Source organism: Morone saxatilis, unplaced genomic scaffold, assembly GCF_004916995.1.
Source record: "Morone saxatilis isolate NCDOM2014 unplaced genomic scaffold, NCSU_SB_2.0 Contig24, whole genome shotgun sequence".
In the NCBI taxonomy this organism is placed as follows: Eukaryota; Metazoa; Chordata; class Actinopteri; family Moronidae; genus Morone; species Morone saxatilis.
This window is the reverse complement of record NW_023339807.1, coordinates 23,970,899-23,984,221: the sequence shown is the minus strand read 5'-3', so window position 1 is coordinate 23,984,221 and position 13,323 is coordinate 23,970,899. Positions and strand designations below refer to the sequence as shown.

General features: G+C 40.2%; 1 protein-coding gene across 1 annotated transcript in view; it reads right to left on the bottom strand.

Moving 5' to 3' along the window:
* Positions 1-13,323, bottom strand: part of dpy19l1l (dpy-19-like 1, like (H. sapiens)) — a gene marked incomplete in the record, with an annotated part of 24,755 nt that overhangs the window by 7,385 nt on the left and 4,047 nt on the right. Inside the window, 13 exon segments of the mRNA XM_035671663.1 lie at positions 1,128-1,152; positions 1,290-1,357; positions 1,765-1,836; positions 2,444-2,545; positions 2,745-2,825; positions 3,459-3,518; positions 3,770-3,856; positions 5,774-5,851; positions 7,848-7,947; positions 8,831-8,922; positions 10,287-10,344; positions 10,627-10,720; positions 13,199-13,319. Of these exon segments, the coding sequence (XP_035527556.1) occupies positions 1,128-1,152; positions 1,290-1,357; positions 1,765-1,836; positions 2,444-2,545; positions 2,745-2,825; positions 3,459-3,518; positions 3,770-3,856; positions 5,774-5,851; positions 7,848-7,947; positions 8,831-8,922; positions 10,287-10,344; positions 10,627-10,720; positions 13,199-13,319 (1,038 nt within the window).

Below are 13,323 nucleotides of genomic sequence, written 5' to 3'. Positions count from 1 at the left end.
AGGACAGCACTTTCTCACAAACGGTCATATCGTTTACTGGTAGGCCTCATATTTACAAATTTTTCGCAGTTTTATTCCTCCTTTTTTTAAATGATGCAGGGTGATGATGATGTGAGCTGGGTGGTCAGCCTTTACAGGACACCCAACATTAGCTCGCTTTCAGCTGATCTCACCACAGCCCAAGCCGCAATGATCTGACTACAGTTTACTACAGTTTTCCTCTAACCCTTGTTTAAACAGGCAATCTGAGTGAAGGCCTAAAATACAATAACATTTCCAAGACAACATATATTATTTCCAGTATACTTAGTCATTTTAATCAGTTTCCAGGTGTTTCTATGACTGGAAAGTCTCTAAATATCCAGGTTTTCCAGGATGCGTGGTAACCCTGAATTATTGCAACAAACTAACTGAGATATAATATGAGGAAGTATTTTGGATTCAACACCATGGATGGAAAAATCCTGGATTGCTGATGTAAGATGACAGTAACATAAGCTTGTCGCTGAACGTTCATTTTGCAAAGTAGGTTATGATTGTGTTCACATTAATTCCCTGTTCTAAATTGTTCAGACTATTTTTAAAGTCACAGCCCTAATTGATAAAGAAATCATACACTGCAGCCCTACGCTGAGTGAAACTATGATCTCTTGAGAGGCAGCTGATCTGAACTCTGAAGAAAAGCTACATTTGCTGGACAGACTGTGTAATGACATTTGCATGATGCTTTGATCTTTAGGACTTCTTCTCCCTGTGAGGAAGGAGGACACGCTTGGGTCTCTGCAGCGTTACTCATTGGGCCATATAGAAACATTGAAGCAATTATCTGGGAAACTGTGTGGCTGGCAAATGAACATCAGAATGCTTTCCTGCCCTGGGAATGATATTACAGAAAATGACATGAAGCAGCTGGGAGAAAGCTGACAAAAGGCAGCACAGTGTGATTTCAGAGCAGAAAGGGAAGCTGCCTTTCATTTCTTAGTAATGAAAAAAGGGATGAAAATCACTTTGGGATGCGGTAACTGAGCAGACATTACTGCGCTGGAGCAATCTAATCAAATAAATCCGGTTTAGAAAAATGGAACTACACAAAACGAGGTGTTAGTGTGAAAAGTATTTTTTCTCACCTCTCCTTTTCCGACAATTTCAGACCTGCAACAAGGAACAGACAGAAATATATGAACTCAGCTGTCCAAAATATCATATTTTCCTATTTAAAACTGTAATAATATAGCGAACATGTAAGAATAGTGAAATCAGGCCAGCAAGAAGGCCTCAGAAGGTCTCACCCTGCAGCTTCATCAACATCATCGGTCTTCCCTCCGTCCCTCAGGAACCGGACTATATCCTGCAGAGTCTGAAAAAGGACAAATGGTTAGAATGAAATGCAAAGGATATTCCTTAATATGTCATGTTTCTAACAAATAGTGCAGTGTATGAGAGGATCTTCCTAACAGCCAGCTCATGTACTGCAGACCATGCTTTGTCAAATCGACTCATGTATTCTTAGCTTAGCGTGGGCAAGGCATAATGAGATTAGACTACATAAAGAGCAGCTCCTTAAATAGTTATTTTCTCGGATGTCCCCTCCCCCCCATAATATTTCATGATTCCGGAATCAGGAATAAGCTACTGAACCTACTGACTGTTTTACTTCACTCAGAGCTCTTCACTTTCCTTCATGTCCTCTTCATGTTTTGCAGCCGGACTTGAACTGTGCCACTTTTCAAAACAAACCCAAGTGTACAGGTACAGAAGACTTACCCTCCAAGCAATGAGAGCAACCACCAGCATGTTGATGGGCAGCAGCAATGTTTTAAGGTAGCGTACGGGAGTCTGAGTGGGAGGGAGACAGACACACAGAGTAGGTTATGGTAGGAAATGAGAGAGACAGAGCTATCTAATAATGTACACTCTACTCTAACCACCTGTATGCACATGCACAAGCACAAAACCAGGCCGCTGTCTAGCACAGAACTCAACTCAAAATGAGCTGCCAGCTTTTGCTGTCAGGTTTTCCTGTTAGCATAGATTTGATTCCCTATACACTGACACCTGCTGGGAGAAAATACAAGCCTTTGATACCAAACAGATTTTAATTTATTTCTGAAATCTTCACAGGAGTCTGATGGGCCTTTTGAAAGCAAATGTTTGGCAGGATTTTCACAAACCACATGAAAGTAACATTATATCAGTTAACACTATTGCTGTTAGTCAATTAAATAACTATTTTAAAAATCAATTAATCGCTTCTCAAACGTGAATATCTTCTGGTATCTTTAGTCCCGTATGACAGTAGACTGAATATCTTTGGTTGTGGACAAAACAAGACAACCAAGCAAGACTAATCAACAATGAAAATAACTGTTATGTGCAGCCCTAGTGAACACATAAGCACACAAACTTACAAGGATGATGAATGAAGATTTTGATGAAAACGTACCTCTAATTCAATGAAGTCAAATTCAGCAGCACACGTGTACATCAGAGTGTGAAAGTCCTTGTAGCTTGTAAACTTAGACTTTATTAGTCCACTGATGTGAGCCTGGAAAAGACAAAAAAAATATATGTAAGTTTTTCTTTAATTCCTACTTCTACTATTACTACTACTACTACTACTACTACTAAATAAAATAAAACTAAATTTTCCACATTCCTGCCTCTTTCTTCAAACATGGCAACCCATTGAAACAAAAATATAAATCATATCAGGAATTTAATTTCTATAACTAATTGTATCTTACATCATCCGAGGCACAGAGGACTGTGGACAGCATGAATTTGAGCAGAACTGTGGAGCCGACCCAAGCCAAACCCTGCATGACCTGAGGAGGAAGAAGAGATACACACTGACAGGCTGACAAGTACACACACGCACGCACACACACACACACACACAACTCAGGCAGGAAGCTGTAATCAAAGCCCCGAGCTGCTGTGGGATCAATGTTAAATGCTTCGTTATTAGATGTCTCACTTTTATTTGAACACAAAAGCTTCCACAGATTTCTGTTAAGTGAAAACAGCCCATTTTGTAGGCCTTACTTACTTTGTGTTAAACACAGTTATGTTCTTAATTTAGTTCACATTCATAAGAATCAGCAGCAAGCAGTTGTGATGTTCATTCTCAGTTTATTATTAAACTAAAGTAATGTGCACGGGTGAAAATGTGTATGCATTTTATGTTAAAAAAGTATTGTATTTGTGTGTTTAATAGCTGTATGACTGCTCCGTGTGTAATATCAATTTTGGCAGCCTGTGTTTGTGTGTCAATGTGTCAATGTGTGTAGAAGTATGCAAGGCCTTTCGTCCAGCACGCTCCCTGAATGTAGGGATGAAAAAATGAGTATATTTTGTGTTAAAGAAATGTTTTGCTTGGTTAATTCTTTAAAAGTGGGTCGCGACTTAATGACCATTGGAAAATATGTACACATGAAGGAGAAGTAAATTCTACATACCCAGATGACGATGCCAGGTTTGAAGACTTGAGCAAATCTATCCCTCAATGCAATGATTGCCTGAAAACAACAACACAAAACACAATAAAGAAAATAATCCACAGCCAACATATGTATGATCTCTATCATGGTTTTGTATTTTTAGTTGCTTTACCTCTGCAATACCATATACTCAAACAAAGAAAATGTATTTGTTATTTTAGACCAGCCGGATCCATTGATCAACCTGAACATTTTTTGTCTGATCCTATCAATCTCAGAACATTCAATGATTGTACACACGCTACATCGCACTCGAAGGTCCAGCTCACCCAGATGGAGACGAGTGAGGAGGCGTAGAAGGACGTGAGCAGCATGGAGTTGCCAAACATCAGGATAAAGCAGACGCCGAGAGTGATCTGCAGGATGAAAACAGGAAGGAGGTGTCATTCATCACGCTCCTGAGGTCATCCACGCGGCTGTGGACGGTACAGCGCAGCCCGTCTGGCTATGGTAACCAGTGATTTTCAGCAGCTTGATGTCCATGATCTGTCGCTGTAATAAGGCCAAACACGCAAGCTTGGCAGTGAGCTCAGAGACATGGCCAGCTTCTGTAGGTTTCCAGTGGCCTCATAAAAACACTCCTTACTGTCCTCACTGTCGCCTGCAAAAAATAACTGTCTCTCTATAGCAGGAGGGTGGTCTTTCTGGGTGCCAGTGTTGTTGAAAACACTCCACAGATTTAAACTAATGCAATAAACTTTGAATACGCAGCCACTAGCACAATATAATCCTACTCAATGAACTCTTGATGCTTAATCCCACAGTGAAGATTGAAATAATGCACCAGTGTGCATTGTGTGGACAGTGGTGACACAGCGGAGTATTTCAGCAGTTGCCAGGGGGTACGTGGAAAGATTAAAGAGTAGCTTAACCCATTTGAAAGAATAAAAATTACATTTTGAATTGAAAAATATATCCACATTATGAGTCAGATGTAAGAAATGGAATATAATATTCATAGCTATGTTTTCATTATTGTATAATATAGTATAAAATAAGAATTGTTGTGTTTTCATTACCACAGAATGAGCTGTTTTTATCTACACAGTGAGCCGGTCCTCTTCTACAGATTCTGGCACATTGAACCGCCATGTTTCTACAGTAGCCCAGAACGGACAAATCAAACACTGTAGATAGGGCCTTTCATGTTTGCAGCCACTGGAGTTTCTCTTACATGCTTGGAAGATAGAATTGTGTTCAAATGGTTGCAATCTAAAACTTCTCTGCTAGATGCCAGTAAATCCTACACACTGGTCCTTTAATCTAGTCAGAATCACTGCAGATTCATTTTCAGTATTGTTTCAGCACAAAAAAAAGCCTAATTGTTTATTTTTCAAGCTAAAATATCAACTATTCTCTAATTCCAGCTTTTGAAATTTTAAGGAGTTTTGGTTTGATTTCAAAGAAACTGCGATGGGCCATATACTCTATTTTTGACATTTTAAAAACTAAACACTTAATTATAGAAGTAACTGATTGATAATTAAAACATTCAGTAGTTGCAGTTCTACACGTCTGTATGCCCTGTAACAAGTGACACTGCTCAGGCTCATTAACATCGCTGTAGGTCATAGAGGACACACACGCCTGGTTGTGCGTTTTTTTTTTTTCTTTCACACACAAAGCCAAAGTCATCGTTGCCAAGCTCTCTAAATTATGCAGAGCCATATGCCTTCCTCTGACACAAATCTCCACCATCTCACCACAAAGGGCCTTCTCCTTATCTGTAGAGCACACAGTCCCTGGCTAACAGCCTGGCATGCTGAGGGGATTAGGAGGAAAGAATGTGGAGGAGAGGAACCAGCGGCCAGAATAACACACACACGAACAAAAACATCTGTACACATTCTCACATCAACACAGATATACTTTTGTCCTTAGCAGGGTGAACTAAGTTGCCCACATATCCTCCCTTCTTCATGCTAAAAAGGCACTCGTGCGTGCGCAGTGGCATCATTAATGCTAAAAAAAAGTCATCCCTGTCTCTGCTGGCATTGTCCTCGCGGCTCATAAAATTCTTCCGGCCGAGGAGCTGAGCGATAAGGAGAACCGAGGCAGAGCACATTACAGCTCAGAGGAAAGAAGCTGGAAAGACTTTCACTTATGCTGGGGACAACACATGAGCCAAACACACAGTGAAAGCGAATATACATTTGTGATACATGAAACCAGTGCCACTGCAACATGCACCAGTGACAAAGAAATATGTACAGTGAGGGAACAGAAACACTCCTAACACTCTATGATGGATGGACTGATGTAGGATTCTGTACCATATGAGTGACCAGGATGGATTGCATCTTGGCGGCAGCGAGGTAACCCAGGATGTAAGAAGCAAACAGAGAAGCCACCTGGAAAAGAAGAAAATATAGACAACCTTAACAATAAACTCTAACACTAAACAATATACAAAAAACTGTTGAGAAGCTCTAATAATTGGAGCCAGGCACAGATGCTGCATATTTAAAATTTTGAAATTCCACATGAGCGGAGGTTGTTGCTGCCAAATATGAAGCACTTCTGATAGAAACTGGATTTTAATGTCAACTGTTTATCATTTCACACTTCTACTACCACATCTGCTTTAAAAAAGAGATAGACAGAGCACTTTATTATTCCCAGTAGAAAACTGGGTTATTAGAAGGTAGGTATAAAACACAATACATTAAAAAAGCACACACTTTCATTTTAAAAAATGTGTGTAAATGTAAAATTTGGGAATAAAACCATATCTAAAACCTCGGAGCAGTGTGTTTATATTGCCTTGTGTTTCTTCTATATCTTATCTTAATGCCTTTTTATGTTATGTAAGGCACTTTGAATTACTATACAAATTAACTTAGCTTGCCTTTAACTCCAAATCTAAACTAAATATCCACAGTACATTTGTAGTGCATGTCCAGTAGTTTATGTTATGCACGGTGCTGCAATGGAGGCGTAAGATTAAAAAATAATAAATTACATTAACTCTACATTGAGTAAATGTACATGTATCTATGAATGACGCCTGAAGCGTGCCACTGGAACAATTGCAGATCTGATGTGTTTGATTGTGATCAATTAATAAACTGATCAATTTTAAAAACGCAGTATAGGGTACCCCAATGGCATAGTGGTTAAGACACTAATCATGAATGACAAAATAACCGGTTCAAACCCAGCTGCGGAACTTTTGATCTCTCTCTCTCCTTAATTTCCTGTTATCGCTCCACTATTACACTTCACACTTACATTTCACACTATTAAATGCATTTGAATTTAAATTATGCATTATACAACTCTAAAGTAGTGAAGTATAATTACATAAAAACATCATTCAATTTGCCAATTAATCATTCCAGTTATGGAATTATTTTTCCAAGTGATGAATTTTAAAAATTGTAAAAAAAACGTTTTTTTTAAATGTAATTTATACTACAAAGTATAGAAAAATACTTTTTAAGATGCTTTTTATCTTATTATTTTTTCATACTTGCAAATTAAAATGCAAACTTGCTTATTAAAGTTTTTTAAAATTGATCAATTTATTAAAGCACTATAATTAAACCCCGGTAAAAATCTATAATTATTTCGGTCACACACTCCAGGCTCTATAGTTATGTACAGGTATGTAATTATAAAATAAAGGGATATGAGCTAACAAAAGAATATTGTAATAGCGTCCCTAATTCTGTGATTGTAAAATCTTTTTCAGACAGTGTGTATTCAGTATATGTATCCACTGAGGCGTGAGCAGTGTGGGTGGATGTACAGTATTTGGCCTCAGGGTGGGTTACCCATACAGTGGATCATGCGAACAGGTGCAATTAGCAGTTTAAAAATATGAAACAAAAAAAACCAAGAGAACTGTTAAATAACTCGCCTCGTGTTAAACTCCCCGTACAGAAAGCAGCGGCGCCCTGAGGGGGCTGCTGACAGCGTGGGCTAAACTGCTGCTGAGCACAGAAGCTCGCAGCAGTGACCTGTTTGTGCTGGAGTCGTGGTTCAAACTACGGCTCTGCTGTCTGCCAGCCTACACTCTTTAACCTACTATTTTTTTCCTTTAACTTGTCTGCAACTCTGAAAGAATCAGTATATTCTCATTTTATGTGCACATTTATCTACCGTAGGTTATGAAAAGTGTATGAAATAAGGACGTGAATGACGTATTCTTGTAATTTCAGTATCTTTATCCCTCTTCTTTCCTGCCTCTGTGTCTTTGCCATCCTGGCCAATTTCTGCTCTCTTTGTACCTTCCTTGCCGGAGTCCTCTAATCTCTCTAAGTCTTTATTTTCTCCCTAATCTCTCTGCCCCTTCTTCCTCTCTTCCCACATTCTCTCTCACTGTTTCTTTTGCTCTCTGTTTACCTGAGTGAGCAGCACGAACTGGGCGAACTGCCAAGGCAGCATGAAGCACAAATTGGAGACGCCAAGAGCGACCATGGCTGTCCTGCTTGGGTTCCGGGTCCTGCAGAGAGAAGAGAGACAGAGGGGGGGGGNNGGGGGGGGGGGGGGAGAAGAGAAATAGAGCGGTAAGAGAGTGTGGGTGTAGAGGAGATAAGAGAAGATGCATTAAGACGGCTGAGAAAACACACACATACACAAGCACACACTTTCAATTTCATTCCGAGTGTACTACAAAGACCCGGTTATGTACTGAGCCAGCATCAGAAATACGACACGTAGTTCATTCTCCTTTTAAAGCCGGAGGAAGAAGAAGTCCCAGTTTACTGGCTGCACTCACACAACACAAGGTGGCGACCACTATTTGATGTGCACTGAGAAGATTACTAGTCTGTGTGACAAGTACACCGCTCACCACGCTGTCTTCTTCAGTGCACTACTGAGCAGACAATAGCCGCTAGCTTTGCTTCTCCCCAGTAATTACACAGGACAAACTGTTATTCTGTAGCCTGCAGTCTGTTAGTCTTTACTTCTGTCATTTCACATATTCAACAGGGTATTAAAATGAAAAGAAAAACAGATGCTTTCCCACGTGTTTTATGTCTTTGCTAAACAAAAGATCTAAGCACTAAGGTAAAGTTAGATTCGGGGAGTGAATACCAAACTAATGCGCTGTACAATGTTCCACTGTGTTCCACCAGAACTTTTAAAGCTGCAGGTGTTATGACAGAATTATATGGAGGAGTGTGATGACACTACTGGCAATGTTCACTGTATGTGCACCAACAGGCACACTGTGAGTCATGACAAGTTGAGATTTTCAAAATGACTTTTACTCTTACATTATTTGTGTGTTTTTATGTTGTAATATAAAAGAATTTGCTAACAGGGTATGAAAGACTTGTAGCGGGACAATCTGAACCACTAGAGGCTGCTGGTCAGTTTACCGTAGGATGTAGGTGAGAAGGAGCATCTGCAGGACTAAGAAGGGGTAGGCAAAGCTCTCCCTCAGGGGCGGAGTCCACATCACACGAGTGCTCTGATAACACAGAAAGAAAACATGCACATTAAAAAAGCAAATCAAGTGTAATAATTCAACAGCATTTTGTTTCCCTGCAGCACTGTTACTAAATATTAACAGCAACTGAGTGCCAGGTTCCAGGTGAGCTTGCTAATATGTGACCCATTTAGAGTGAGGACTAAAAGACGTAATGTGGAATAAGAAGGACGCAGGTTATGTTCGTCTGTAATGCTACAGTGACATCCTGATATAGAGGTTTCCTAGCAACAGATTTACACATGACTAAAGTCTTTACTAACAAAGACATTTCTTAAGCTCTAAATCACTAGTTTGAAACTAGCTAGCAGTTACCTGATAGAGGAGTCTTCTCTGGTTAAACGATTTAGCGCATCGTGTCACGTTCTCGCAGTTAAACATCATCATAATAATCATCTAACCATATAAACTTAATGGTTTTGAATCAGGGCCTTCAGTATTTTGATCAAGCAGATGGTGAAAAATGAGGTGTGACAAATTTAGTAGCCTCCAGCTGTTATTGCAATGTGCCAGATACACATTTAATCAACACTGCATATCTTCTGATGCTATGTATGCGACTATACCGAGTATGTTCGGCACAGTTCTTTTTACAGAATTAATTATTTTCAAGTTCAAGTTGTAGTTTGAGTGTTTATTGGCCAGCTGTGTCATTTTATCGGACTTGACTGTGTATCGTCAGATGTTGGGTAGCACAGAACTGTGATCGCAGCCAAAAATAACTGGGACATCCCTGTTTTATCTGTTCTCTCGCTAGCACGCATTTTTGAGAAAGGGGAACCTTTCTGTGTCGCTCGGTAAAATCCCACACCGCTATTTATACGTAATAACACACTTCACACCACAATCTAACTCGTGTTTGTCACCTCCAAACACTCCACGCTACATTACCAGCCCACTGCTTCATCCAACAAAAAGGAAGGGAGAAACACAGATGCTCCTGAAATGTCACAACCCACCACTGTACTTAGAGGAAAGAAAAGACTGGAAAGGGGAGACAATGGTGTTTGAAAGGGTCGAAAACACCTGTGAGTGTGTGTGTATGTGTGACTGAATGTCGGCGTATTGATCTGGAAAAACAGAGACCTTCTATTTGTTCTGAAGGAAACTGGAGAGAAGGAGGTGGGTGGAGGGACTCAGCTTTGAATGCCAGCCAAAACCAACTCTAAGCTCCTTTGAGGGCTAAAATGAGTCCCTATTAACCACCCTCTGCTTTTCTGAGAGCTTTTTCATTTTGAGTTTTACACATTTCAGAAGCTTACACCTAGAGAGACTTGCAGAGAATTGTAGTACGAATTTTAACTCTCCTCACTCACTGACGCTGATAGAAAGGGCAGTGCACTCACCTCGCCGTGATTGAAGAAGAAACACATTGTGGTAACAATGCCACCCAGTCGACTGCCACTAGACAGGAAATATGAAAAGAAGTGGGGACGTCAGAGAAGAGAGTTAGAGAGCAAACAACAGATTCAGAAAGGTCATTCTCAGTCTGATGTCTCAAATCCATATATATTATATATACATAGACAGAAGAGAAATCGCAAAGCTGTTTTTCTGTCCGTGTTTGACAGCTGACGGCCGAGGGATGAGACGGACCGTAAAAACTCATCCACTCGTCTGTGATGCGTATCTGAGCATGAGAGGACAGAGCCTCGGGGCCGGGGGCCGGGGCAGGAGTGGACTTACCTGAGGTAGGCTCCGTAAATGAAGAACAGGCTCATCATCGCGCCGTTCAGCAGGAACACACAGGTCACGTAGAAAAACGCCGGGTCGCCCATCCCTAACATCCACAACAACACACACACCCAGACAGACACAGAGAAGATGTTGAGCCTTTTTTTAGAGTAGAGGGTTACTAGAGGAGACTGAAACTAGTGCTACAACAACTGATCAACTGTGGATGAAGAAACTAATGAGCACTGATAATTGATAACAGATTGATCTATTTAAGTCATTCATCATCCAAAAATGCCACACATTCACTGGTTGCAGCTCCTTAAATGTGAGACACTGACCATGTCATCATCCCTGGTCCGGAAGAAGACAGGAAATCTATGTCTTTGTTTTCTTTAACAGTCTGGAAGGGGCATGCACAAGTCTCCTTCAGACTGTAAGTGTAAGGGCAGGCAGCGTCTCTGCAGAGCTCTTAGCCAGGCGGATACATTCATGGTCTCTGTGCTCTCCCTACGAGGATTTCACATACCACAATCCCCTGCTGCAGGCTTTCTGTGGCCTGTTTTTATTTCCTGCCATGTAATCCCATTTGTGATTTCATATTACCTAAAAAAACACCATTCCATCCAAAATAATGCACAGTGTACATATGTGCTGTAAAATGTTTGAATTAGTTTATGTGTTTTTGTGTTACATATTGTGGCTCTGTACGCTATGTCTAGTGTTTGACATCCAAGTCAGGTATAACTTATAGTCTGAGTGTAATGTTGTACAGTGCACATAATCACATGACCAACCCATTTTGTATTTTCATATGAATAATAGAGCATAATTTAACTCTTTATATGCCCCCGTTGATTTGGCCTCCCACCACAGAAGTGACTTGGCTTATCTGCCTTTATAATCCTTGGCACATTTCCTGCTACTTCTCTGCTGTCGGCTTTCAAATAAAGATAAAAATGTCAATACCTGAAGGGACAACAAGCTGTTTTTACAGGGGGAGACCATAGAGACGACAGACATTTCAGATTTAAATTAAACCGAAGCTAATTGAAATTAGCAGGAGAGTACGTGGCGTATTTGAGACCTGCGGAGCATTTACGTTCCCGCTGCTCAGCTAGTGTGTTGACAGAAACAGTAAGAACATTACACTGAATAATAATGTGTCTAATTTTACAGAAACTTCCTCAATTTGTACTCAAACCTTCATTGGGTGGATGTAGTTGTTTTCTGACTTGACTTCATTTCACCTTACTAAATTAGCATTTACACAGACGGGATTGACGAGGCTGTAATGACAAACAAGATGTTTGGAAGTGTGTTGACATTACTAAGAGCCATTTTATCAGCGTGATGGGACGGTAAATCACAGGACAAACAGAAAAGGGAGAGCTCGTTCCAACACCAGCTCAGTGTGAAGATGTAATATAGACTTCCCGCTCTCTACTTTGTCATTCTGCGCCTCACAAAAATAATGCACTCGCTGACAGTTACAGGAAATGTTCCCATTTTCTGTTTGCTGTTATGCAAGGCCGCTTGCGTCAGGTTTATGTAAACACAGTGAAAACAGCCGGCATACATCGACCCTGGGGTGCCGCGCTTCACTAATGAGACTGACAGAAACACATAGATTACGGCGCTGTGAAGGAAAGCCGACAACAGTTGCTTTGCTTGTTTACTGTCAGCAGATTTAGCTTTCGAGAAAATGCTGCTGCAAACAAATATCAGATAACTATTTGTGTGCAATAGGTTAAAAGCATTTTTCTTTCCCTCAGGCTATTATGATAATAATCATATTTCCCTTGCTGAGTTATAACTGCTGTTCTACCAACTTCTTTTTGCTGCTGTTTACATACTTAATGTCACAACTTTGCTTGGAACGCCTGACATGATGAGCCTTGCTTTGTTAATCTCACTATTAACTAGTTGATGGACAGAAAATGACAACCATTTGGATTATCAATAAATCATTTCAGCATTTTTTCAAACTAGTCAGACAAAACTAGCCATTTGAAGCTGTCATCCTAGGCTCTGGGAAGTTAACATTTTTCATTATTTTCAATGACTCAACGTTCTTATCTATTAATGACAATAATTAATTAAAAGTATTCAACAAATTAATCAATAATAACAAAATAATTGCAGTCTAATTGATAAGATTATTATGTTTTACTGCTTTTAATCTATGCATGGTAAAACTCAGAGCTGAGGATTGGAGGTAAAAACAGTAGTTTGCCAGTAATGACATTTTTTAAGGTGTTTCTGTTGGAAGTACAAAGTAGTTATAAAGACTTGATTCCTTTGTTTAATTCTTTTTGTAAAATGTATGCATTTTCTCTTAACTGCCAACTCCCCATGAAGCTGTTTTGACATCTTTCCATTAGAGAAGAAAATCGGCAAAGTCTGAGAAGAAATTTGTCATCCAGTCAAGTCAGTGCGAGACTCTGTGAGCATTTTAAATGTGTAGCTCCAGGTCACAACAGTGATCTATCTGTCTGTGTAATGTAGTCATCATTCAACCTGCTGTCTGGATGTGTGTGTGTGTTGTGATGTATTTGCAGATCAGACTGGAGGCAGTCTGTACCTTCACAGCTGTCCACAGGAGTGAGTCCCTCTCCTCTGTTAATGGACCAGCACATCTTTGTGGGAATCCCAAAGTAGCCCATTACACCTGTGTACATCCGGTACCAGCTGGCCAGGACCACCTGG